This window comes from Fistularia commersonii, chromosome 13 (genome assembly GCF_037954325.1).
Source record: "Fistularia commersonii isolate RoL2024-O1a breed Wild chromosome 13, RoL_Fcom_v1.0, whole genome shotgun sequence".
In the NCBI taxonomy this organism is placed as follows: domain Eukaryota; kingdom Metazoa; phylum Chordata; class Actinopteri; order Syngnathiformes; family Fistulariidae; genus Fistularia; species Fistularia commersonii.
Window position 1 is genome coordinate 7,444,041 of NC_141296.1, and position 27,242 is coordinate 7,471,282.

At 38.2% G+C, this 27,242-nt stretch overlaps 1 protein-coding gene and 1 pseudogene across 12 annotated transcripts; one reads left to right on the forward strand and one right to left on the reverse strand.

Moving 5' to 3' along the window:
- The window catches only part of LOC147227795 (uncharacterized), a 412,630-nt pseudogene that overhangs the window by 239,076 nt on the left and 146,312 nt on the right, over positions 1–27,242 (reverse strand).
- map7d3 (MAP7 domain containing 3) lies at positions 2,785–27,211 on the forward strand. 12 transcript variants are annotated; one of them, XM_086158749.1, is made up of 20 exons: positions 2,785–2,939; positions 8,590–8,691; positions 8,978–9,058; positions 9,483–9,646; positions 10,026–10,137; positions 10,617–10,718; positions 11,398–11,505; positions 12,203–12,304; positions 13,237–13,335; positions 15,179–15,304; positions 17,581–17,696; positions 19,959–20,065; positions 20,245–20,453; positions 21,350–21,479; positions 21,873–22,158; positions 22,464–22,517; positions 22,631–22,700; positions 22,868–23,048; positions 23,909–24,192; positions 24,284–27,211. In XM_086158749.1, the coding sequence occupies exons 1-20, from the start codon at positions 2,891–2,893 to the stop codon at positions 24,289–24,291; spliced, it is 2,490 nt and encodes an 829-aa protein (XP_086014875.1). In that variant the 5' UTR covers positions 2,785–2,890; the 3' UTR covers positions 24,292–27,211. The 12 variants fall into 12 exon arrangements, with proteins under 12 accessions (XP_086014875.1, XP_086014874.1, XP_086014877.1 ...); XM_086158748.1 differs by having other exon boundaries at positions 23,909–27,211; XM_086158751.1 differs by having other exon boundaries at positions 10,635–10,718; positions 23,909–27,211.

Below are 27,242 nucleotides of genomic sequence, written 5' to 3' on the forward strand. Positions count from 1 at the left end.
GATGATTCTAATCATTCATCATCCACCGTGTCTTTGCGTAAACTTAACTTTACAAATTTTCTGTTTGAAAAAAGTCAAGGAATAAAAGAAGGTTTTGTTTCCTCTTTGTTGTTTTTGGGTGTCCTTCACCATTGAAGGCGATCAAGTAAGTAAATGGCTTACTTTGTTAGATGCAGTACTTCATTTGAAATACTTTGACTTTGCAACTCTTTTATCCAGGTACTGTAACTATTTTAAATCTAATTATACAGAATTGAAATACCAAAAAAATGTCATTAGAAGTACATAAGATAAGCAGTTAACTAGCCGTAAATATATAACTGATATGATTACTTATGACATGTATGAGAATTCTGAGCTAACCTTTTGTACCAGAAAGCAACACTACAAGCCATCCGGAGTCTCATGCCTGGTTTGCTCAAGATACATTGTGCAGAGATATGTGTGAAGCTCAGAAGGGGAATGAAAGAGGCACCATTCTTGTCACAAGTCAGTGTCAAATGATGTCAAATCAGTAAAACAGTTGCCTTTCGTTGGTTTCAAAGCAGACTATACCATCCCCATAAGTAATTTAGTGATGTTATTGGTATTACATAGAATCTTTACCTAGGATGCACTTTTTTTCTGTAAGGAATACCCCTATTTCTCTCATGTGTATCATTTTTGAAAACTATATATCTTCAAATCCTGACTATTTGCTTAGTCAGGATGTGTGCTATGTTAGGGAATACATTGTAAAAAGACCAATCTCATGACATGAGCCTGTTGCTTAACTATAAATACATTAACGTGTTGATAACAGTAACCTCCACCACAACTGGTTGGATCTGTTTAGAAAAATGCAAACCTTAATCTGTACACCACTGCTCGACCTGGCTATACCCAGCTGTGGTGAACAAGTGACCACAAAAATCCATGGACATGTCACCATTACTTTAACCATTCCACAGCATTTCAACCTATGATACTGGTGAGAGAAGAATACAGTAGTCTGACAGAAATTAATTTACATGTTTTGTTTTCTGTTTTTTAGTATGGTATGATACTATAGTGAGAGAATACAACAGACTTCAATTATTAAGGAATTGCTTTTTGTCAGTGGTTTTGCTGGACATTCTCTCAAATAAATGAACAGAGATTTATAGTCATATGACTAATGAAGTTTCACAGGGAATATACTTATTCCTGGCCAAGTATACCTTATATTAACCTAATGCAAATGTTAAATTATGTTAATCCCTTTCAGTTAAAATGTTACAAACTCTTATGATGATAATGTTTGTATTTATACTGTGTTTAACAACTCATACATCCTGTTTGTATATTTGGCCAACTTTTTAAACTGTATGTTCCATTAAGATAAATCCCACTGTACTTGTACAATAAAGTACGTGAAAATAGATGTTGACTTAAGTTTGTGACTTGAATAAGATACATATTTATACATCGAAGATTTATATTCAAGTGATTGCAACTGAAGCTTAAATGCAATTTCTACTTCCTGTTTACCGTGTAAAATAGATGAGAGCCCCTCTGGGTAAAGCATGTGAGACAAACTAGGACAGAGGATGTACTGTTCATATCAAGAGAAAGAACACTGAGCCCTGAGAAAATGTGTTATTCTCTCATTGGGAGGAGTTCTCCAACTTCATAATTTTTTGCTCCGCAGACTCTTCAGTGCTTTCAGTCTGGTAAGATTCTCTTTTTCCTTATAAACACTTGCAAGATAAGAAGATCAAGGCAACTACTGAAGTTTGGATTTAACAAAATCTCAGGTGATACCTGTAAATTGTACTTTTTTGAAATAATATTCCGTTCTGTGAAACGTTCTAAATCGTGACAAAATTTTCAACCTTTAATGAGTTATATTAACATTTCTCCTTATTTTATGGGTTGACTTCGAATTGAATCCCAATTGCCACCGTTACCCATATTCCTTTTGGCTTCATCTATAAACATGTACAAACGTCTGAAGAAAACGCCAGAGGGCGCTCTTGGCCGCCGGCAATTTTATCAATCTTATAGATCGTCTAATAAAAAGAAGAACAGTTATCTCCCAAACGCAACACCGTTGTTTAATAGTCTTTCACAGTGGGAGGGTCGCGAAATAAAAAGTACCCGTTATATTTTGAGAAGGCAGGATTGTCGGAGTGGTACTCTGTCTTTTGCAAAGGCTTTTTATACAATTATAATTTACGTTTCCATATCGGATTTTAAAAAGGTTGCTCAAACATAACAAAATGTTAGATATGGCTATCCATCTGAGGGAGCGGTGGCAGAACTTTATTGTGGCATTTTAGAGTCTAATTCAATTGATTATTTTTTTATTCATCCGTTCCCTGTAATATAGTTGAGGGCCCAAGTAAAATATAATTATGCAACATCTACGCCTTTTAAATTGCTAAGCATTTGCATGGTGATAATCCACGGTTGTGTAGGCCCAACAGGTCCGGACTAAATGACGTCTAGTTTTCTCCTGACCCCTCAGTTTGTTCTCACAGTTGTTTCCAGCAGTGTTGTATTGGATCTTCGCCACATGCATATGAACAGTATTATTTTCGTTTTCTTCAACACATTTTTATTTATGTATCTATGTTTTCATTTTACAAATTCAGATATCATAATTCGTAATAATGAAATCACATGAAAAGTCAATAAATAAAAAAACAGACAAAAACAGTGATTTTCTAAAATCCCAAACCCTGTTTTGGACATATCGCCTCCCGGTGCTTTCTCGTGTTGATGCGCGTTTCCGGAAAAGGGACACAGTGAGACATCTTGATGGCTAAACACTCTTTGACGTCCACGTCCCCGCGCTGTCCGAGTCCCACCGGCTGCGATGTACTGCGCGCTCCTGCTTTAGAAAAACAGAAGAAGAAAACTTAAAGAAATGGCGGAGGGCACAACTTCTACTATTAAGAGCTTACGAGCACAAATGGGTAAGAAAAATATAGGAAGACTTTGTTATTTTTTTTCATAAGTTACGATCGTAGTAATCAGTCTGGTTTTCTGGCATCTGGGACAGCTAACCCGGTTATTTGAACGTGCGGTAACGCGGTAGGCTTCTCTGGCTAGTAACGTTAGCTTGCTATTGACAATGGAGGCGGAAAAGTCTTGACATTTATCCTCACGTTAAATGTCACTGTTTAGCGGCTATGTTACACTACCTCCGACCTGCATGGATAAACCCCAATGAAAGTTGAATGATTCGTTTGAACTTCAGCAAAGTACTGGTAGACGAAGCTATGTTGCAACGTCAGAAGCCGGCTGCCATATCACGACGTTTATTTATCAGCACGGTGCTTTTAATACCGTTTGTCCGCATTTGAATTCGGTTGTCTCACCTTACTATGTACACCCTAGTGAAAAGAACATTACAATCTGGTTAACTCGAATAAACCGATTCATATCGGACTCTGTCAATTAGCTTAAACGGCACAAGTTAGCGTTAGCTCATCACTTTCGGTGTCTTCATAAGTGGCGTTGTCTCTGTCATGGGGAGAGGAGTTTGTGCTTCATAAAAAAACAACCGTTAACTCAATGTCTACAGCCTAGGATGGGCCTGTTGTCTGTTTAGTTTAGTTGCTTCCTGTTTTGTGCCATGATGATCTTTCTCGTTATCGTATTGGTCAATACTTAGACCTATTTGTTGATATGCGGCATACCCCCCCCCCAAACACACACACACACACACACACACACACACACACGCACACACACACACACACTTTATCCTGGAAGGTTAACTATGACAATGTCTGACCCAAATTTCAGATAAAGCCGGAGTTTCAGACACAATGGTCTGACGGAGCTGCTAAGTTGCAGGCTATGAAATGTCTTGATTCTGGGATAACGTTTTTTGACAAGAATGTACCCCCATGCCACAAAACTTTTACATCAGCAAAAAACAAGTCTGCTTTTGTCAATGTTGAGTCGTATTTGTCAACTAAAGTAGGAGACTTCTTATCCCTAGATTCCAATCCATGCCTTAGCTGCTGTCTTTTAGTCATGGGTGTTTGCTGTATCTGCCTTTGCAGCCCTGAATGTACAGTTTGTTTTGACTGGAGCTGTGGCACAGTTGACAGTACGTTTTAGTGTTATAGGGTTAGAGGGAGTTTTCTGCATACCCTCTTTGGGTGTTGGCATGTGTTAATCCTGGTAAAAACTGTAATGAACTTAATGCTGATCCTCCTGTTTCCTTTAACTTGTGTATTTTCACTCTGGTATTTTCATCCAGCCAATTTTGTGGTATTGTGAATATCTACAAATTTAGTGATAGAAAATTTTGGAATCCTGGATTTAAAGCCACAGCATGTGAATTTTGTTCTACTTTCAGTTAGACTGACAATAATAACATTATGTTAGGAACCTAGCTCATGTGCATGGTTATGTCCACAAGAATGTAAGCGAGAAGAAAGTGTACGTTGTCATAATGATGGGTGATTACACCACTGCAAGGTTATCCTGGTTTTGGTGAGGCTTTGGCTGAAACAGATTAAAAAGCTCAAGAAATATTTCTATCCTGGTCCGACTTAACCAGTAAAGGAAATGGACAAGGCTGATTTTCATTTTGTATTTTTTTTTAGGTTCACACATGTGCACACAGCATTTGAATAGCAAAACATGGTGATTTATGTCATCTATGAACACCTCTTGCTCTCATCAGTATTTTTTGCATGACATCATTTTTGTTAATCCCTCATTTTCAGTTGTGATAGATTGTTCTTCACTTTGACAGCTGTTTTCTTTTGCTTCTATTCTTAGATTGTTTATGATATCCAGACCAAATTATGGATATAAAAAAATCTTACTGGATGTTAAGTGACAAAGGAAGTCTGTCTCTTATATTTCAACTATCTAGCATTTTAACATCTCTGCTTTACCAAAAATCTCTATGAAATGTGTTACTCATTTATCATCCCTTTCTCATCAGAGATAAACCATAAAATTGCATCATAAAATCTAAGTTCTTTTGACAGGTATGAGAAAATTATGAATAACAATAATAAGAAATGAACTAGATTAATGAAAAATATGGCCTACAAATGCCCAGCAGTGTAAGAGAATATAGTCCATTTGGACAAGATGAGACTCACTGGGATGTACAGTATCACTCTGCCAGTACTGCAAATAGCCCAGGCTTACCTTTGCATGACAAGGCCTGGAGTAATCCCATAGAAGATTTGGTGTGGTGGTGTGTACATGTGTGTGAGCATGCATCAGCAGTGTTATCTAAGGACCGGATATGTTAAGACAGCATTGAGACAGGGTGAACCACAAGTCCCCAGCAGTGTTAATGATTTCATGAAAGGCCTTGCGCGACAAAATTGCTGACATTGGGCAAATTGACCAAATAAGTAAGCTGATATTGGTCTTACAAGGTTTTGTTGTGAGTTACCGAGTATTCTTGTGACGGTAATCCCTGTATAATTGGCAAACTCTGACAAACAATTGTCCATACTTGCATTTGGCAGTGCAGACGCTTCCTGTGCAACAAGTTGCTGATTTGTACAATGCCTCAGGGCATTGGTAAAGTTGGAATTTGGAAGAGGGAACAGAAAAATCCTGACTCAATGATTTCTGTGTGCTGGATAATACAGAGTTTCTTCTTTAGTATATGAAGGACTGCTCATATGCTATATGATCACGTTAATTCATCACATATATTTGATATATTTGATATATTTTAGCATTTGAGCAGAAGTGTAGTGTTGTAACAGAGGTCGGACTGCCATTAGTTCATGTTTTTTCTGCTTGGCTTCAGAGCAGGATCATTCCCTCCCATCCTTGCCATGCCCTCACTGGTGGTCTTTACTACTGGTACCAGTCAATAGCCTAATGCTGGAACTACAAATAATATAGTTTGCTTTGCAATGTGATCCCTTTGCTGTTAAAACTTAATTAGCTTACTGAAATGCTGGTTAACAGTTAGCTTGAACCACAGGTTTCTAAACAAAGCCATACAGAGCTAAGATTTAATAACAATGACATTTACCAATTCGGCATAAAAACAAATCCAGATTCATAAGCGCTGTTTTGGACCAAACCTGTTGAGGCATCAAGCAGCCTGTTGATGCAGTTGGACTGATGTATGTTAATTTGTGCAAATCTCCATAGTGATGGAGTGCAGAGAGGCTGTTCTTGTGATTGGCTCTTTTCTCTTGTATGAGCACACCTGGCTCTCTTGAGGTCTGTTGAGAAAATAAGATTGTGTCCCTCATCAAATTGAAGTCGTTAAAACAACACATGAATATGTTCATCAATGAAAATGCACTTTCCTTGGCTGTGTTTGCACTTACTTTGCTTTCTACTGTTGTAACAACAAGAATATTCTTGCTTGGTATACTGTATTTCACACATTTTACATTCAGCAAAATTACAACTATCCTCACATCATCAGGCTTCAACTTACCATCACAACATTTCACATATGTTTCTTGCATATAATTAAGCAGCTGATACCTGCTCAGGACACTGGTATCCCGGGCTTTTACATCCCTCTAAATGCCACACAGTGCAATTTGCAAAAAAAATTAGCTTGAGTTCTAAATCCTGTAATAGCATTGAGGAGACTGATATCATTGAAAATGTAGACAATGTCCTTCACTAACTTATTTGAAGTATTTTTGCAGAGGTAAATTGTATGGAAGCAGTCATTCAAAGATGGTTAAATTTAATGGTTAAAATTGCAACAGTATCACTTCACTTGCAAGACTATAATATAGGGTATATGGTACTGTCTAGTGGCCAGAACAAATATTTTACTTAAATTATTTATTCTTGTAATTTCAGTAAACACGTCACATATAGAGGGCTATTGCATTCATTTAACAGTTTCTCCTTGGTTTTGGAGGTTGCATGAGTTTGGAGTAAAAGCAAGGAATCCACTTGGAATATTCAAAGTCAACATATTTTCTGCAGTGGCTTAGCAACTTTTCAATTATTGATTGTGTTCAATTCATTCACTGATCAGATGAGATGTATTTTTCTTTTGACTATCCATTGCTCTGTCATCCCATCGTGTAATGGCTGTTGATTCCTGTTTCTTTAGAATAAAGCAGTTACTTTATTTTGTAGGAATTACATTAACAATTCAGTTTCTGAAAATGTTGAATTTAAGATAAATGTCAAAACCTTTTGAAATGAAAATGCCTGACTTACTTATTAAATGATGAATATAACAATGACACAATGTTTCATAGGTTTCAAATGGCAATTCTGTCAGCAACCAATTCCTATTTTCACATCCAGTAGTCATTGAGCAATATTTTGACAAATTAGAAGTCCCTCTCCCCACATCTGTCTATTTTTTTCTGTTCTTAATTACAATCAAATCTTAAAAATAAGTTGTTTTTTTTAAGTTACCAATTTTCATTCATATGTAGATTACAAAGACAATCCCAATATTGATAACATCATCTGCTTCTTTTCTGCTCTCAAAAATCCTCATGGATTATATTGTAAGCGAACATTTGACAGTCAGCTGAGAACAGAGGCTACTTATTTAATTAGCCGCCTGTTAGTTTGAAAGAATAGGTGAATGACTTATCTTAACTGATCTAGTTACACGTGGCATTTATTTGAGGTGAGATGTAAAAACATTTCTCTGGCACATTTTCCCGGCAACATTTCCAGTCATAATTGCTTTTCAACCATCCCTTGAAAAAAAAAAGTAGAGTGGACTGGAAATAATTTTCAGCAGTCCATTATAAACCATCAGTAACAACAAAAAATAATAACTAGTAGCATGCATATTGGGCACAATTTTTATTTGATTAGTGCAAAAACTAACCTCTAGCAAATCAGGAAAGCAGAGACTTTTCAATCACAGAAGTGGTAGCAGTAGTATCACATGAATGAAGATTTCATTTCCTTTTTTTTTAGCAGTTCTGTAGTGTTAAAAACACAGACCCTTCAGAATATAGTCAGGGGAGCAGACTGATACTCAGGCCCATAGTGCTTAATCATTTCCTCCCTGTTTCCTGAGTTATTTACCACCTACTTATCGTTATTTTCCTTTTCACTAAGTTTTCCCAAGTAGGATTCTAATAGCTTGTTGCAAAAGAGTTTGTAACATAACTTAATGCAATTTCTGTGAACCGTTTAACTTACAATAATCAACAGTTGATGATGATAGCATAATGTGTCCTTTGCAAAATCACATTTGTGGCTGCAGCACCAGAAATTACATACTTGAAAAACTATAATACCTAAGGGTATTGGAAAGATATATTCAAGATTATTTTGTTTTATTCAGTTATTCAAAAGTGTAATTATATTGAAAGCATTAAGAACAGGATTTTTATTTCAGACATTGTTTCTCTCATTGAAATTAGATTTGTAGCTGACTACAGGTTGAACCATGAACTGATTTGAATAGCTGGATTGTTATGTTGCTTTAAATCCATTGTATCTTTCTGTAACTCTAGCATTCCTATGCACAGCAAACAAAGCACAAAGAAAAACGGCTGATTAAAACTTTATTCCTTGTTGTACCAAAAGCAATTCCTTCTCCATGTTCTGTGGGGCATTACAAAATGCAAGCTAAATTCTCTGTTTGTAAACTGTGGCTTTTTTGTATGCATACAGCTGCAGCCGCGCAGGCACAAGCCGAGGAGCGGCGCAGCCAGGCAGGGAATAGCCCAGGACCTTCAGTACAAGCACCAGCCAAACCTCAGGGGTGTAGACCTGGTAAATGACAGCACACTCACTTTCACAGATGCTTCACTGGGACTGTTGTTATGTGTCTTTAAACCTTACCCATCGCAATCCATTTCCTCCCCCACTGAGTGTAGCTTAATACAGGTAACACTTAGTAATCATCTCATTACTTGTCATAACAGTTTACTAAGCTCATTAATCGCAATCCAATACATCTGCCTGGTAGATGCAAAGGGAATGTATCAGTAAGCTATTTTTGTTCTCTGCGAGTGTATTACTAAGATTCAAACTTTTGCTACCACAAATTTGTTTGCAGTCATTGACGGTGCCACACTTAGAGTAGACGACCGACTACGAGTAGCAAAAGAGAGGCGAGAAGAGGCAGATAGACAACAGGGTAAGCAAGAGATCTGTCTTGAATGTATGAATGTCATAATGCCAATTTCTGCTGTTAAAGACTAGGGCTGCTATAGAGAATTTTTTTTAACTTAGTGTAATCCATCATTTATTTTCTTGGTCACAGTTAGTGTCTGGAAAATGTAGAAATGTCTTATCATTATTTCCCAAAGGCCAAGATAAAATGCTTGAAAGTGCACAGCCAATGATATTTTACTAACGAACGAGCAAGAAATAATTCTCTCTGTGGTGAGCTGATTAGATTTTAATTTTTTCCTTAACATGAAAAACCAATCAAAATTGCAGACAGTTAATTCAGCAGTTTTAAATTAATCGATTGTTCTCTAGTGAAGTCATTTAACATCAAGGTTTTCGCAGGTTTTTTTGCACTCATGTTCTCATACCTGTGCTGTATATCCCGGTAGCTTTGCGTGAGTCTCAGATCATGGAGCGGGAGCGCAAGGCCAAACTGCAAGTGGAACGTCAGGTGGAGGAACGTATGAAGAAAGCTGGAGAACAGCGAAAGAAGGAGGAGCAAAAACGACTGGCTGTGGAGGAGAAGAGGAAGCAAAAACAGGAAGAGGAAAAGGTACCCGCCGTTCAGATTTGTCTCAGAACTCTGCCAGTGTGAAATTAATCTTTTCAGACTTAATGTGAATTAAAACAGGTTTATCATATTCCAGTAGAAGATAAAGGAAACAAAGAGAGGCCGTGATTGTTTTTGAAACAGTACATAGACTTGCAAATAAGTAAAGCCATGTTATAGTAAATCATTTTTAAACTAAAAGGAAAATAAAATTTATTGTAAACATTGCACTTCACAATTAAAAAAAAAAAGGATTTACCTGGTTAAAGTATTATAGACATCTGTCAGTCTTACCCTCTTTTCTCATGTTTCACATTCTAGGATTATAGTCCTCGTAACATCTCTGAATTTTTCTTCCCATTCCCCCTCTGGGATGCTGCAGGAGCACTATGAGGCCGTGATGCGTCGGACACAGGAGCGGAGTCAGCGAGTTGATCAGAGACAGAAGAGGTGGTCCTGGGGTGGGTTGTCCACAGATTCTGATGGACGAACAGGTAAATCTCAAATCAAATTCATCAATTGAAATTTGAAGGTTTGCATTTAGGTGACAACTGAAACTTACCTCTAGAATGTACTATTTGTTTTTTTCCTTTATGCGGATTACCTTACCAAATCTTATTCTGGGATGAATGTTTTACATATAATGTTGTTGCATCAATAAATGTTATTGATTGATAAATTAACATATGACATTCCTGTATTGTGACAAGAGACTGTCCTACTTCTGTTGCTCTCTCTTGAATAGATCATCTTTTAGCAATTCCAAGCTACCACTTTTGGATGAAATGACAGTATAAATAAAAGGTTTAGGATTACTAATATTAAATTTGATGCCAGATTTATCAATTGTAGTGTATTTGTGATTTTATTGTAGAAGGAGCAGATGGGATCCTGTCAAGATTTTACCGCCATTTCTTTTTGCTGGGATACGCCTTATCTTGTTACTCCTTGTTACGTGTTACTCCTCCTTCAGAGGTTTCTTTTCTCATAGGAGACTCTGATGCCAACGCCTCATCTCCAGTAACTATAGTAATCTCCCCTGCCTCGCCAGAAAAGCCACCAAGGAATCAACAAGGTTTTGTTTGTTTATAATTTGCCCACCGATGTAGCAGCACAGCATGAACTGGCACTGATACGGTGGATAGAATGGTCACCTTCTACTCCTCCCACCAACACTCCCTTTACCTTTTCTGTCTACCACTAACAGTTATTTCTATGTTGCCATTATTTGCAAGGTGCTTTCGGCTGGCTTGCAACATTACTTTTTTTTTTTTTTTTAGACACACTTATACTTGTTTGCAGAACAACATCTTGTGGAAGTCCAATTCTTTGTCACAGAGATCTAATAATATCACATCAGGACCCTCCGGTACAAGCCATGTGATCTTATTAATGCTCTCCTCCCTGTAATGGTTCACATTTGATGTAATGTTCACTAACCATCAATTTCTGACCTTGAAATGCAACGATATTGTCATGGTTTGGTAAACACTCTACATACAGTGCTTCGCGACGTGGTTGAATTTTGTAATCTTGCACAATCTTTGCATTACATCATTGCATTCCATATAATTCATACTGGTGTGTGGGTGTGAGCGTGTGTGATTGCAATAGTTTTATGTATGGGAAAATACTATTATTTGAATCCTGATAAACCCTGTACTCCCTATGTGTGTACCTAATTACCCTCCCTCCTGCTAAACCTCCAGTGTAAATCCCGCCACCCTTTGTCTGTCTTTCCTCCTCCCTATTAGTGGACAAACGATCCACATCATCCATGAATCTGAAACAGCCATCAGAGGCTACCATCAACAAACGCCTATCCTCCTCCTCCGCTACTCTCGTCAAATCACCTCACAAAAGTAAGTCCTGAAAGTTCCCTACCCTTCCCTTAGCCTCCCTTGCTTTCCCTTCCAAACCCAACTCCTCCAGTACTTTGTCTTTACCAATTTACTTTTTTGTAAGATCTCTGAAGTACATGTCACCAAAGTAAAAGTTTTTTTCTATGATAATTCATAACGATGACCAGATACAAACACGCTTTCTCTATGAACTCTCAGTCTAGTGTGAACTGTGAACCCTGTTCTCATCATACTCAGACAAAGACAGCATGGTAATAAATGCCTCAGCTTTTTGTCTCTGGTTACAGCCAATGATGAACTAGCATGACCAACAAATTTCTGCATTATATAGTAGCTAGACACTTGATTGAAACACATTGCACAAATCTGTGATTTTGACATTTGCTGTAATAGATATATGCCATATGAATGAGCCTCTCTGACCTATTGTAATTTTCCAAATGGTGATCCTGATTCACACAGCTGTATTTGACATCTGCTGAAAACATAATCAACAGAGTTGTTTGATTTGTGTCTTTCTAAAGCTTTTATAGGTTCCAGTGCCGTGTCACATCTATGAGAAAAGCTGATTCCTCTTTCTTTAAACTTAAAATATCATACAATTTTCTTTTTCCAGGCCTATTAGTACATTAAAAAAAATGACAGTTTACACCACACAAGATAAATCACAATTGGATGTTTCATCCTGTTCTCACAGGTATTAAGCCAAGGAGTTCATCTTGTAACCGGTTGCCTAGCAATGGCATTGCTGCTCAAGCCACTAAGGAAGATGGCAAAAAACCTCAGTTGGAGCAGAAAGGTGCAGAAAGGCCCTCCTCTCCATCTTGCACCACACTTCTAACAAAAAAAATCAGAGTTAACAGTAAACTATTTTGCTGCATTTTTCACATAGTTTGTTTTAGTCAGGAACAAATTGCACAATTAAGCTGATCACCAAATTATATAGCTGATCCACCTTGAAGTTTGGAAGTACTCGCTGTCTCTCAGTCACATGTACTCTTACTAAAAATGAAATTCTTGGAATTACATATAAAAACTGTTTGCCATTGTGGTGGTTGGTAATGCAACGCTGAGGACTTTTAAGGTCATGCTGTTCATAAGGGAAACTGCAAGTATATTTTTCCTTGTGATAGGGTTTATTTCCAAACGCATCAAAACATGTACTTGTTCTAAGTATTCTTTTACACTAATAAGCGGTGTTTGACATCTATCGCTCAAGATTTGCAATAAAACAAATGCGGCTTTATTTCAAATTTGCCATGTAAGAAATGCACCAGCAATTGTGAATGCACTTTGACCAGGGTTTTTTTTTTTTTTTTTTTTTTTTTGCTTGTTTTTTTTTTTTTTAGGCCCTAAGTTAAAAGTCATCCCCCTGGCTTAGTCGGTGAATTCTTCAACATCACTGATTGCTCTTTAACTCAAAGCTCGGGGTTTTTAAATTGAATGTCAATATTGAATAATCCAATGAGTGAGGTGGCAGTTTGTCAGCATCTGTACAGCTTAAAGGTTAGCAGGTATGGCAGCAAAGATGCTCTTCTAGATGAGCGATTCATTCATGTTCATACGTGTTCTTTTCTCATATTTGTCTTGTCCTCCTGGTTCGAGGTCAGCCGCTGTGAAGTCTGACGAATTACATACAGCCTTGACAAATTGCTAACTTTGTTTTGGGATTCCTTGTTGACCCCCCCTCGATATGCCTAGTTGGCTATAACACGACTCTCATGTCTGTAGGCTGTTCTGTGAAGAAGAGAAGTTCATCCCTCACAAAAGTCAGTGTGAACAGAGCACAGACCCCTGCCAAGGCTGATAAGGGGACAACAGATGACAAAGGTGGCTAGCGTCATCGGTCCCGCCCCTCGTGGGGAAACCAATGTGTGATTTTTAAGGCCGCCTTTTTTGAATAACAGGCATGCAGCTGTGATGTTAACTGCTTGCTCATTCTGAATCATTTCATATTTCAGACCTAAACTAAAAGGTCATGTTGGATTCATTTTTTTCCATTTGTCTGAACTCAGCATCAAGGACAAAACACCGTTCTTATATCTAGTTGTCTGTTTTTTTCTTTTAATACAAAACTCTCACTTCTTACAGAATTGCCTGTTTGGTAGCTGTTTATCTCTCGTACTTGCTCTTGTGTTTTACTCTAAACACTGCTCGCTCCATGTATGGCCTAACCTCTTTGCTCTCCATGCCAGCTCCTGTGGTGTGTGTGGTTGCGTTCTTAATAGAAATTGAACCCTGTTCAATTCAAACTTGTTTCTGCACTAACACAGTTTATTGTTTTTTGTTTGTCACAATGTGTATATTGTTATTCTTCCACCAAGACTATGGCATCATAGCTTGATTCAAGCTGCAGTGCTCTCACTTCATTGTGGTGTGTGTCAGTGCCATCTCAGCACAGGAGCACAAACATTGTCTTAAGAAATCACTTCTGTTTGTGTATTGCCATTAACAACCATTGCTTTTTTATGTTTACATGTTTGAGACATGAAGATGAAATTTAGAAAAATGTTTCTTATGTGTTCTAGAGTTGGAAAACGCAACACGATTACCGCCGTCATTCATAATGACTAAGGACCTGTTCTACAAAGGCAGAAGAATTTAGGCCCAAATCACTTCATAGAGTTTCTATCATCCCGAATTGTTAAATAATACCAGGACATAAAGCACCAAATGTTGCTTTCTCCACGTTCCTGAGCTTACCACTCAAGAGAAAATAAAAGTGCCAGCCACAGATGTCTGCTAAGCACAAGTTTCCAAAAGCAAGTGTGACTCCACAATTACTTTTTAAACAGCAAGTATTTACTGACATGACAGAATAATTCTCTAAACACTTCCAACTCTCCAGTACAGGCTAGTGCCAATGGCTGTAATTTAGTTGTTTAATATAAGCAAGATGTCTATGGTTCTGCTGTATAATGAATCTTTATTTCATTTAAATTGTGTAATAGAATGCTCCATCTATGTCTGTGGAGGTACTCAGTAAATCCAGGTCATGGTGAATTTGTGTCGAACTCTTCTTGTCATGGCAACTGGACTTGAATTTCTTCACTTAAAGATGTTTCATCTTGCTTCTTCAGTTCTAATGACCTTTGGGGAGTTTCGGAAAAATTCCCCACAGGTCTTCAAATGAAGAAATTCAAGTCCAGTTGCCATGACAGGAAGATTTCAACAAAAATGCTGCATCTATTTAAACTGTTGTACATTTGAGTCTAAACGTCTCTTGTCCTGTCTCTGTTGTTTGGTCTGTTACACTTGTCCTCTTACTGGCAAAAATCATTCTTCTTCTGTCTTTGAAAAATTAATGGTTTGTTTTTTCCCCATCAGCACATCTCCCACAAGGAACCATTGATTTGACCTTATTGTCTATTTTGACGAGAAATCTTAAGCTACAAGTGAATCAGTCATCGGTTTGTCTCAATCTTCTTTCATGGCCCCCTACCATCCTCATTTTATTGAATAGCACTGAAAATATATGTGGTAAATATGGACCTTGTAAGATTATTGAGACTGAACCCTTGTTTCTTGTCAATGATTCTCTCCTGTTGGTTAAATCACATGGTGACCTTTCAGAACCTCTTTGACCCCTGCTTCTCCCTTTTGTTTTGTTATCCCCCACTCTTGCCCCTCTTTTCTCTACTATATTTCGGGTGATTTTTTTTCGGTCGTGTAGCTCACAGGCCTACGGCCAGCACTGTGGACGGAGGAGTCCTTAGTCGCCTGCTCACACCCACCCAAGCCTCACTAGCTAGGAGCAAGAGTGCTGCTGCCATTTCCGCTGACGGAACAAACACTCCAGGTAACCTCCATATAGGAGATCCTGACACAGGAAGGATTACTAGACACAGGTCCTATTTTTCCCGACTCACCCCAACTTTACATTCTCCCAACTTATCTGCAAAAAAGGCAGGCCATTTATTTCCTAAGTCTGAGCTTCCAGTCCAGGTCTGCATAATATGGTATGAAGATGGTTGATTTAGATGAACCAGTGATTAAGAGTATTTGGACAACACAAATTGTATATCAAAGAAAATACAATAAGTTTATGTGAGAAAATATTGGCACAAACTAACGCACATGAAAAAAAAAGCTGACATGAATTCCTAGAATGACACAACTGGCGATGTAGTTTTTTGAGCTTAGCCAATCAAGGCAGACTTAGCTAGGTGCATTTTTGCATTTGAGAAGCCTCCGGGCCCATGCTGGGAGATTTGCTCTAAGCTGCTTACTTGTTTGGTGCCTCTTACATTGGAGTAAGACTGTTACTGCTATTCTGTGTGTTCATATAGCAGTTTAGAATCTGACTTCTGTTCACACATTTCAAATACCTGGTATGCTTGATATTATGTTGTCAAACAAGCTCTACACTTTGTGTGTCAACAGCTGACTTAATTTTTAATCAGCTTTGTGTTTAATGCTGAAGCATAAAGGATCTAGCAGTTAAGTTCTCATTTTAGACTCTAAGAATTTAACCATGAAAAGTTCTTAATGAGGTCCTTAATGTTCTACTGATTACAAATATAAACATTCTATATATACCATTTAAAGACAAAAAGGAAAATATATTTTAAATAACTTATTGACACATCTATATTAGCAGCTGCTGCTCATGCCAGTGTACCTTTCAGAACCTACATTGATGCTGATTATGAAGTCAAAACAAGTAACAGAATACTTAAATGACCAGGATTGAGCAGGGAGAGTCCTCAGGGTCTCAGGATTACTCCAGCTAATCCTTCAATCTGACACAGCAAGATCACAGCCAGTGGACAACAGTATTTCCTACTCTGAGGAACAGCAACTTACACACTTTTGGATTTTCTTAATGCCAATTGCTGCAATTATATAGCAACTCGACATCAATAACCAAGGATGGCTTCACATGATTAAACTTTCACCAATCAATTACAGTTAGGAAATAAGTTGAAACAGTTTTCTTTTGATTTTGAGAGGTACAAAAAATTATTCAGAAGTAGACCCATTCAAGCTACCCTGCATTTTGTCTTGCTGGATTATTTTAAATTGGATGGTTGTAATAGTGACATGTGCATCTTGTGTCTTTCTACGTTATAAAACCTCAAGCATGCTGTCATTTTCTTCTAGCATTTGCTGACAATGTAATAGATGTCTTGAAGCAAATTAAGGAAGCTAATATGCTGGAGGTTACTCGAAACTTTACCTAAAAACATATAATTATCCTTCTCATGAATGTTCTCTCACCAGATAGTGTTTGAAATTTTCAGTCTTACTTATGAAGGCTGAGGAAATGATGCAAAAGTTTGAAAGCATCACCTTTCCCTTTATTTTAGGTATGATAGGCATTTGCACGACACACTATTTGTAAAGTTTCCTGATATGTAATTAAAAATCTAATACCTTTGCTCACCCAATATAAACTTCTGTTGTTCACATAAACTTTCATAGTCAGTTTTTGTGAAAATTATATTTTAGTTTTCAATTCCTAAAGCAAAGCATTTAGACTGTAGAATCATTTCTGAAAACCATGTGAATTTCAGGATGCATCATCTAGTATTCAGATTGAAAAAAAAACATTGGATGAAATAACATAAAACAACTTATTCATCTTCGCATTAGTCCTCCTGAAGGTACTTACCTGGTCATTTATGATGATTTAGGATACGTGTGTGTGTGTGTGAAGTGCCAGTAAGTATTTTACTTTGTACTTAGCATATGTGTTGTTTGCTTAATGTTCCAGTTTGTTGTTTTTCCTCAACAAGCATCTCATCTAAGGGTTTTTTTTTTGTGAGAATGTTATGCTCATTCAGAGCTGCAAAAATCAAGCTATTACCTGCCTGAGGTGCGACATCTAACAAGGCGCTCTTTTTGCTCCTTTGTCTCCTTGTAAAAACTCTTTCAATCATAATCTACACTCCATCACTATTCGTCTCTTGTACTTCTACCACATTTTCTTGCACCTTTTTATTCCGATTTTTTTATGCTATTTGCTGCTTTGCTGCCCAACTTGACTGCTTATCACTCCTCCTTTTGGTTGTGCTTCCCTGGCCCTGCAATGACTGTGTCCTTTACCAGTTTGTCACCTATGTCCTCACTCAGCCTCTGCCAGCCCCCTGCACCCGCCACGTGGACCTGTGCGCAGCCGCAGCATTGACCGTCAGAAGAGTGGCATGACCACCTCTCTCTCAGCTGATGGAGCCCTCGACCCTTCTCTGGTGAGAGAACCAAATACAGTATTATGTGTCGGTCATCTGTATTTTGAAAGTTTTACCATGGATATTCAAGTGCGTTTAAATGTGCAAAATATGCTTGGGTTCCTGACCTATCCCAGTAAGAAACAAATGGCTAAAGTGCTTTCACTGAATGTGATAAAATAACTAATGGACAGCAAAGATATTGGGATTTGAAAAGAATACAGTTTGTTGCATAGCTCTGTCGTTCATGCGGAATCAACAGATAAAATAAGCAAATAAGCTCTCAGTGATGCAAGGCTATAAGTTTATAACTCAGTCGGATGTAATGCAGAGTGATACATTTAAGTAAGATTCAGAGACAGTCACATCTGTGCCTCTTAATTACCAAAACTGCTATGGTGTTATTTAGAATTAAATACATTTCTCTTTATGACTTATTCTATTTTACAGCACTATCAAAGAAATGGAGTATGTTTTTGTTCATGTAGTCTCCAGTTGAGCCAGCTGCTTTTTAAAGGTGTGAAAGGCACAAAAAGGAAACCTAACCAAATATTCAAATTTTATATTTGACCACAATGCGAAGATTGTGTCAAATCCATTGAATCATATAGGCATCTTTGGGCACATTTACCTAGGAAAGTACTTTAGCAGAAAATCATGATGAAAGTCATTCTTGTATAGATTTGATAGCTATTAATTGTGTCAGATTAACTTTATTCCAAAAGTGTTATGAAGCTTACTGAGACAGGCAAGAGACGTCTGGTGCACTCACTTGGTGGTTTGTACTGCCTGGCTCTCCTAAAACTCGCAACTTGCCTGTCAGCCCCCTCTGTGGCTGTGAAAGGCTTCATTGTGATAGCATGAGACAGCAATCCACAGTGGCCTGATTATGGACAGATTAAGCCATGCAAAGCAGACCCCACCCTGCCCCTGTGGCTCAATGTCAAAAGCGTTTAACTTTCCTTAACATCTTTACGAGTCCTCTTTTCTACATACGTGATAGTTATGAAACGAAATGAAAGGTATTGTGCAAAACAGGCTGCATTCCTGCTTTGCTTTTCAACATCTATTTTTGAAAAGTAATCAAACATTTTTCATGATGGTTACTTGAATGATGCGCTGATTAGATCACAAGGATACAGCTCCAAGCACTCCTATTTGAGGATAGTCTTTTAGGACTGTGAGCACAAATGTGACCAGGGATGTATCCATACCCAATGAAGTAATTCCTGACGTAAGAATAAATACTGGTACATATTCCAAGTGTTAAATTTGCACTTTGGTAGGTTTTCCCTAGCTCTCTAATCATAGGGGACAATTATTGGTGAATATGAAGGAGGCCATCATTAACCTTAAAATGATTACATACCAGTCTGAAAAATATGAGAAACATTAAGAAGGGTCAAATAATTCGTTGTTAAATTCAAATGCAGCAGTGAGGTCAGCAGCGTCGATATGAAAGACCATAGAAAACAACCAAGTGTGAGATTGAAGCGTGATTTTCACCATTAGGAAAAACTTAACATCTACCCAAACTAAGAAACCCAGAAAGGGAATAGTATATTATAGTCTTCAGTTCAAACCTCTCATGAAGCTCAAAATGTCTTTGGAAAAGCACTTTTAAAAAGTCTGTCCTGCCCTTTAGACAAGGTGTTTATGAGAGACAAAGTCTTGATGAACTTGTACCATAAGATTATAAGAGTCCAACATTGCCTCCAGTACATGGTGTAAGAAGTGGAATACATGGAAATTTGGAGCAGCAGATATCCCTTAGTAGTGCTATGAAGTAATTTTATTTGCTGTTAGTAAGGTCCATTTTTTTTTTTTAAACCTATGAAATGAAGGTGTATGTCTTTTACATCATATTCATACTCATTTTCTTATCTATTGTGTTGACACAGAGGCAGATTTGTATCATTGTCCAAACTGGTCTTCTACAGCCTTTTGTGTTACTTGCCTGCTGAGTCCCTCAACAAGCTTTTCTTCTTTTGTGAGGTTTTGTGGCAGTTCACATTAATTCAGAGTTGCATTTCCATCTTTCCGTGCCATCTTTCAATTCTTCCTTAGCAGAGGCAGGGTAGTGAAATCTCACATCCCCAAACTTCAGCAAGCATTTCTTATTTATGATGTCGTTCAAAGAAGCAGAACCGCCACAAACTTACTAATGGTTTTTGACAATGATGATTACGATTTTATGAGATATTTTGAATGTTTTTTTTATGTAAATCTACTTTAAAAAAGCATGAATCAATTGTCTGTTTTTGTGCCGTCCCTGTCAAATAGAACAAGGCGCGCCCTTCTTCCCCATCCACAACCCTGGTACGCCACCGCTCACCATCCCCAGCCCCCAACCCAGCTCCAAAGAGGGCTCCCTCTCCAGCAGCACCTAAGTAAGACTCAACTCTTAGTGCTTAAATGATGTCATTCTTTTTTTTTTTGTTACTTCTTGCTTTGATTGTAAAACAAAGTTGATCATATCCATCCATCCATCCATCCATCCATCCATCCATCCATCCATCCATCTTCTGTTATCCGCAGTTGATCATAATCTTACATTATGTTCGGACAGGCAAAATCCCAAGGCACGCCCACCATCACCTGCTGCAATGAAGCAACGTCCCCCATCACCCCAGCCAACAACAGCCAAACCTCCACCCATCCAGAAACCAGCTTTAACCCCAACAGGACCTCCCACCTTACGAAAGAGAGACTCCAAGTCCAAGGACCTGGGTCCTGGCCAACAGTCATCTGACGCTAGCAAGACCAAAGAGAAAGATGGTGGGTGATCCTGAGTTATGACAATTCAATCCTAAGTATGAATACATTTATGCAGTTTTGCAGTTTACCCAAGCCAAACAAAATTGTCATATTTCTTGTTCGAAATTAAAAGAATTCAAAAGTTATACGACACTATGTCACCTACCCCTTATTGAAAGAAAGAAGAGCATGAGCTGGAAGTAAATCTTGATTTACCCTTTAATTATCTTAGCAACGCTCCCCTTAAGTACAGTAACAAGCAGTGACTCGTGTTGAAAGAATAGAATTGTGGCAAACCAATTAGCTTGCTGCTATGAACCAATTCTTCTTTGCACTGCTACAGAATAAAATGCACATGGGGTCATGGGTAAGAGCTACAGAGCACTGTTTGAAAAACTATCTCAGGTGAAAATAGACATGTCTTTTATGAAATGAACTGTTTGTTGCTGATTTGTTTATTTATTTGGCAATAAACAAGTGTGTGCAGACTGAAATGGCAGCAGCTCAGTTCACAATAAACCTCCGTGAAGCATGAGACCTATTAACTCCCTGCTTGTGTCACATCCTGCTACAGCTCCCAGGATACAGATGCTGCCACCACCTGGAAGAACTGTAATCTGCAAGATGTCACGTTATTCGGTTTTTACCTTTTGTCCGGGGCTTGTCTGGTTTTATGTAAGCGCAGATATGGTTATAAAAGACTGTAGCCATTAATTTTTTTTTTTTCCATGCTTGAAAACGCAATTGACAAACATTTACATGTCAAATGTTTATACTTGAGTTCATTCTGCAGAGATAATCACAGCATTGCTCATCCTCTAGTCATGCTGTATTGTTAGATGCTGTCACCTCGGGTCAGCACTTCAATGGAAGTGTGTGTCAAGTTTAAGCTTTATATTTGTCTTTCCACTTGTCAGACACTAAGGCTTTGCCAGGCAGCAGCTCAGCTGCAGAGGCAGCCAAGGCCCTGGCAGAGACCCGCAGACTGATGCGAGAGCAGAAAGAGAGAGAGGAGCAACTCAGGTTACAAAGGGAGGAAGAGGAGAAGTGAGCACATAAAATCTTATTCTTGCCCTTCAAAAATGGACAATGTGTTAATTTTCCTATGCTGTTGTCATAAGTTAGGATTTTGTTAGCTGTGGGGCCGACATGATGCATAAGTAGGTACCACAATCTTGAAGTCATGTTTGCTCTGTTGTTCATTTGTCCCACTTTAAGCAGAACCAAACCCTTTAAATACAGTAGTTTAGTAAGCTGTTCATGCATCTGTTTAAAAAGTTAAAAACCAAAGCTTTGGTTTATTTGATGAGCATTGAGGGATTTTCTCTCAGGAATGATGTGACTTAAATCACTGAACAGCATCCATCTTTATCCTCCCGTTACCATCAAGTCTGTTGTCATGCTATAAACACATGATTAAGTCCTTTTGTTCCATGGCAGGCTGAGAAAGGAAGAAGAAAAACGTTTAGAGGAGGAGGCACGATTGAAACGCATAGAAGAAGAGAAGAGGCTTGCAGAAGAAAGAAAAATTAGAGAAGAAGAAGAGGCTCGTATAGCTGAGGAAGAGAAGGTGAGACTGGCAGAAGAAGAAGCACTGAAACAAGCGGAACTCCAGAGGGAACGAGAGGAGGCTGAGGCCAAGGCACTGGAGGAGGCAGAGAGAGTCCGTCAGGAACGTGACCGCATTATGCAGCAGAACCAACAAGAACGTATGGAGAGGAAAAAGGTATTTAAGACCGACGAGATGAGAGAGAATCTCTCAATAGGCCTTGCAAGACCCCAAGCAGATTCTAATGAACAATAATCAACAGTGATACTTTTGAAGACTGGCGAATGCCGTCAAAAGAAATCTAACATCTTACTTGAGGACCAAGTTTTTCAGTTGATTCTTGAAAAGTAGATTTCCCTATACACTAGATCAACATAAACTTAAAAATGTATTATTAATTATTAATTGTTTGATTTCAATTAGGCTCTTTTTATCATGTCCCTGTCTTTTTATAATAATATGCTCCTTGTCCTTGTTTCTAGAGAATTGAAGAAATAATGAAAAGAACTAGAAAAGGGGAACAGAGTGATTTAAAGGTGAGGTCAGATTTGTTCAACCCAAGTATTTAAGAACCTGGTGAGTATCCTTTGGGGTCAGCGGAGTTAAAAATATAATGTATGCTAACCTTTTTTTGTACATGCGTCTCTAGAGGGATGATGATAAATGCATGCCGGAAGATATAGACGATGGCCTTGACAATTTAAATGATGAAACGAACCGTAAGTGTTCTTGATTCCAATCTTAACTCTGCCCTAATGATATGTCTGCATATTGACAGATGAGTCTGATGTGCATTTTCTAAAATTTATGTGTGTAAATATGAAGGCCTTGTTTGAAATTACATAAATTATCAAAATCAGAGTTTTCTCATGATGTTCATCCGTAGTTGATGGTGCTGGTCTGACTGAAAACTTTGCCATGGAGGCTGCTATAAATGAGTGTGGCATGCCCACTCATGAATTAGAGGCGGATGAACAAGAGCCCCTCTGCAGTGTCAATGGAAAACCAGAGAGCGACAACAAGGAGAATAACAATGGTATCAATGCAGATGACAACCAGGCAGTAAGGTAAGGTTACTATTGCAAGAATGACCATGAAATCCCTCAAAATAGTACAGTCAATTACAAGATCAATTTAGAAACTGGAGCCATTCCTCGTGCTGCTGTGACATAATGTCATCATCAGCCCATGAATTCTATAAATATTTGAGTTCTCCTAGAAAAATTAACACGAGTAATTGAATATTTTTTGTGATCGTCAATATGATATAAAACCAAGAGTATTTAGCAGCATAATTCCTCTATAGTAGTTGCTACAGTCATTATACTTCTATGAAACATGCTTCAAACAGTATCTCCTTAATTCCTATTGGACACAGGAACTAAAAACTCCTGGAACTTGGCTCATTTAAAGTAACTTTTACTAATTAGCTACATTTAACTTAAATTTGGACTTACTTGCAGTTTATCCATTGGTATAACCTAATTTTCTGTGATTATCTGTGAGCAGAGCTCCAGTCTACTTTGTAACTCAACAATAGTTGTGGATGAAAATTCTCATAATAGAACTGTACTTCACAGTTTTATCTAACTTAATGTATTTAATTAACTTTAAGTTTGATAGATCCTTTAGATCTGAAAATAGTTTGATACTGTACATTATAATTAGCACTTAAATGTATAGTATCAAACTGTTGATGATGCTCAGTGTGGGATATTGCAATATTTAGTAATAGGTTCCCTCCATGCCCTGAACCCAATTCCTAAAGTCAGTGTCCTCCTGCAATTATATACCTACTAAGTAAAGTCCTGTTTATTAAAAAATGCTCTGTGCATGACAGAGCATTTTGGAGCTAAATGGGCTTTAAGGGAATAGTTCAGATACGGTAATGAAATCTCCTTTTTCTGCTTTATTTTATCTTCTGCAGTCCGGTTCCAAAGGGCTGCCTCGTGGAAGGCTCTGAATTCCTGAATGAACAGGACGCTGCCAAGGTGGCTCTGGTCTCAGGCCTCAGCAATAAGTCCAACCAGTGGAGCTTCGAGGAACTCATTGATCTAAACACAAAGACTCACCCCCTTATCGAGGCAGGGGACTGCAACCAGGTCTTGATCAACTGTGAAGAGTCAGATGCGACCAGGGTAGCCTTTGAGGATAAGGGAAACCCAGTTAACGCCCTACTATCCCCAAGTCAGCCTATAGAACCCTTGTCAGGTGAGGATTCCCATTAAAATAATTGAGCATGTGCAGCATCTCACAGTCTTCTTCAAAGTAGACCTAAACAATTCTCGTCATGTTTCTTTAGAGATTTGACATTGCACTCGTCACTGACAAGCCTCCTACTGTTGCACTCCTGAAGTTCCTGTCTAGCTGAGCTCCTTATTAGAAAAAATCCAACCAATTCCAAGCTGCTTCCTGTTCTTTCACCTCCACATATTCCAGGAGGAGGAGCACAAGTTTAAAAGCGGAAAGACCACCCCAAGTGCTAATTGTGCGCCCTACATAATGAGGAAAAAAATATTCAAATGTAAACTGAAAAGCTTCAGGGAAATTCCATTTATTCCTCCTTGCTTCAGGTATCTTTCCTCTTCCTCATTTGTCTAGTTCTGCAGATTTTTTTTTTTTTTTTTTATGTTGTGTCCAATGTTGATGATGTCTTTTAAGAGTGGTGTCTTCGTCAAGGTTGCATTGTTGTAATTTATTAATTTGGGCCTCTTTGTTCTTTTAATTATTGTTATCATATGTATAGTGTTTTTCTCTAGTAAGATAATATTCCTGGTCTGTGCATGGCAAGATTTGTAAGTTGAAGAGAAGGTTAATATCTGGAGTGAAGGAAGGAATTGAAGCACATTCTGTTTCATATTTCTGGTGTTAGTGAGTGCGTGCGTGCGTGCGTGCGTGCGTGTGTGTGTGTGTGTGCGTGCGTGCGTGCGTGCGTGCGTGCGTGTGCCTGCGTATTTGTGTGGAGGGAGCGTTTCATGCCAGATTACGCATGTGACTCGTCTAAATTTACTTGACTGGCTGTTTTTTTGCAGCATTGAGCAATATGGCCTTATAATATTTTTCCACAACCTCCAGTTTGTAAGTGTGAATATTCTAAACTGCATGTGCTAACACTCTTATACGCACAGTTTCCTGTCATGTGCTTACAGTTGAGGGATGCCTTGCTTCAGAGCTTGGCAGTTTCTGGCTGTTTGTTTTTTTCGTGTTCTGCATCTTCCAACTCAGGCTTCTCTCCTCAGCCGCTGGAGGGCGCTATAGACACAATCTGAACTCAGAACTGTTGACTGTCATGAGTGCTTGAATGAAGGCAGTGAAGTCTCAGACATTTGTTTGTTTTCGGCTCATGGTTCATTTGGAATTTGGTTCTCTCTTTTTCACATGTGTAGAGAACCTCTCATTACTAACAAGATAATTGTAATTGACATCATTCTGTAGTGCATTTACTTTATCCTCATTTCACTTCAATATCCATACCTGTAACCCATTAAATTTATGCCCAGAATAGGTCCATACTTTGGTGTTTTTTATAACAGCCTTGAATGTTAAGCTGGTCTGTCATGATGCCCAGAGTTCCCAGAGATATAAGATTTTTCAGGAATCTGGTTTGAACACAAGCTTTGCTGAAATCCATTTAGACTTATTTGTTCAGCCTCCTGCCTCTGTGGGTCTTCACTTTTTTTTTTTCTTACTAATTTTAAAAATCCCATCGTAGTAGCTGCTACATCTGAATTAAAGCATTTCAATTATTTTTGTATAATATAAAATATGGCTGTTTATATATGGAATTACATTTCTACTTATATTTAAGTGTCACTGTATTGTGTATATAATCAGTATTAGGCAAATGAAGCCATGTTTAGGTTAGAATTGTGTCACTATGAGGATATCTGAGCTTTCTGTGTTGGAGACCTTGCTGTAGGTTTCTCTTTAACCTGCGCCCTGTGACAGGGTCCCCGGATAGATTGGGGCAGCCTTCAAATTGAAAACAAAGAAAGCCCTTCTCAAGGGCTATATAGAACAAGGGGCCAAGGGAGGGGACCCGCTTTATCTTTCCACGGATTTGGTGTGTTGTAATCGAATTATTAAGAGCATTATGGTCTGAAAACCCTGAGCCAATGTTGCCTCAGAGATGCTAACCTAGCTGACATTGGAATGGAGAATTGGGGTGTTTGAGCCATCAGCTACTCCTCTCGGCCTGGCACAGGTCGTCGCACGCCATCTAAATTTGTGTATGATGTGAGCTTGCTGGCATATCAGCTCACTTTTCTCCCATTCTGGTATATTGTGAGGTGTCGTGCATCAAACAGGAACTGATAAGGCAACAATATGACATTGTTCAGGCTTATTTTGCTGATATTTTTGTCTGTTACGAATTTTCATTAACAATTGAAATCTTTAAATTTCATATGCTTGAATAACCCAAGCATTTTTTTTGTTTGTTTGTTTTTTTTCTGCCTTGGTCTTTGCTGGCTTTCAAACCCTCTTGCTAACTAAAATAGTTTTGTACATAACAACTGGAGGACGTTAGCTTTTAGATTTATTAATAAGCTGAAAGAATGTATGACTAAACAAGCCGTCCTGCATTATTTACTACATCTACTTAGAGCTGCCCACTTTTAGCAAACATTCATAATTTCTTCAAAAAAAAAGATACTTTGCACTGTCACAGATTACTATGTATAAAGAGTTACTAATGGCCTACTGAGTTGTCGCTTTACTTAAGACTAGATAGTTGTTATATTTTGGAAAAGGAAAAGGTCAAGGATAACGTCTTAGAATTCTCCTCTCCCTGTCTGAACTTGCCTAGTCCCCAGCTCCTCCAATATATTATTTTTTTTCTCCAGAAGCTTGTCAAGATAGAGCACGCTCTTGAAAGACAACCACTCATGAGCAGCAGTTTCCGATGCTGTCTTGAAACATAATCTATCTATTCCAGGTCCTGCTGCATCTTTGGGGACTTGAAACCTCAACAATATCTATAACTATAGTATAGCACGGTGCCTTAGATTGAGATTTGGTATTTTTATCGTATCACTGTTAACAAAAAGTGTGCCCTTACCTCGGCCTCGACAATCAACCCATTCTGGGCAACTATGTGTGTATGACTATTAAATTTCTCTGAATGTTATAACAACCTATCAGCAACCTGTCTTCAAATTGAATTTGTACTGTAAATATATCTAAAGTGTACTGAGATGATACAAACTATCAATAAAGTCCTGCAAAAGTATTTCATTGTCACATTCCTTGCTTGAAGATGG

What these genes read in the sequence shown, in the direction of transcription:
- map7d3 (XM_086158748.1), top strand. Translation starts at nt 2,891, where the DNA reads ATGGCGGAGGGCACAACTTCTACTATTAAGAGCTTACGAGCACAAATG. An exon ending in GAGCTTACGAGCACAAATGG is followed by an intron (nt 2,940 to 8,589) that starts GTAAGAAAAATA and finishes GTATGCATACAG; the next exon opens with CTGCAGCCGCGCAGGCACAA. An exon ending in GCCACCAAGGAATCAACAAG is followed by an intron (nt 10,719 to 11,397) that starts GTTTTGTTTGTT and finishes CCTCCCTATTAG; the next exon opens with TGGACAAACGATCCACATCA.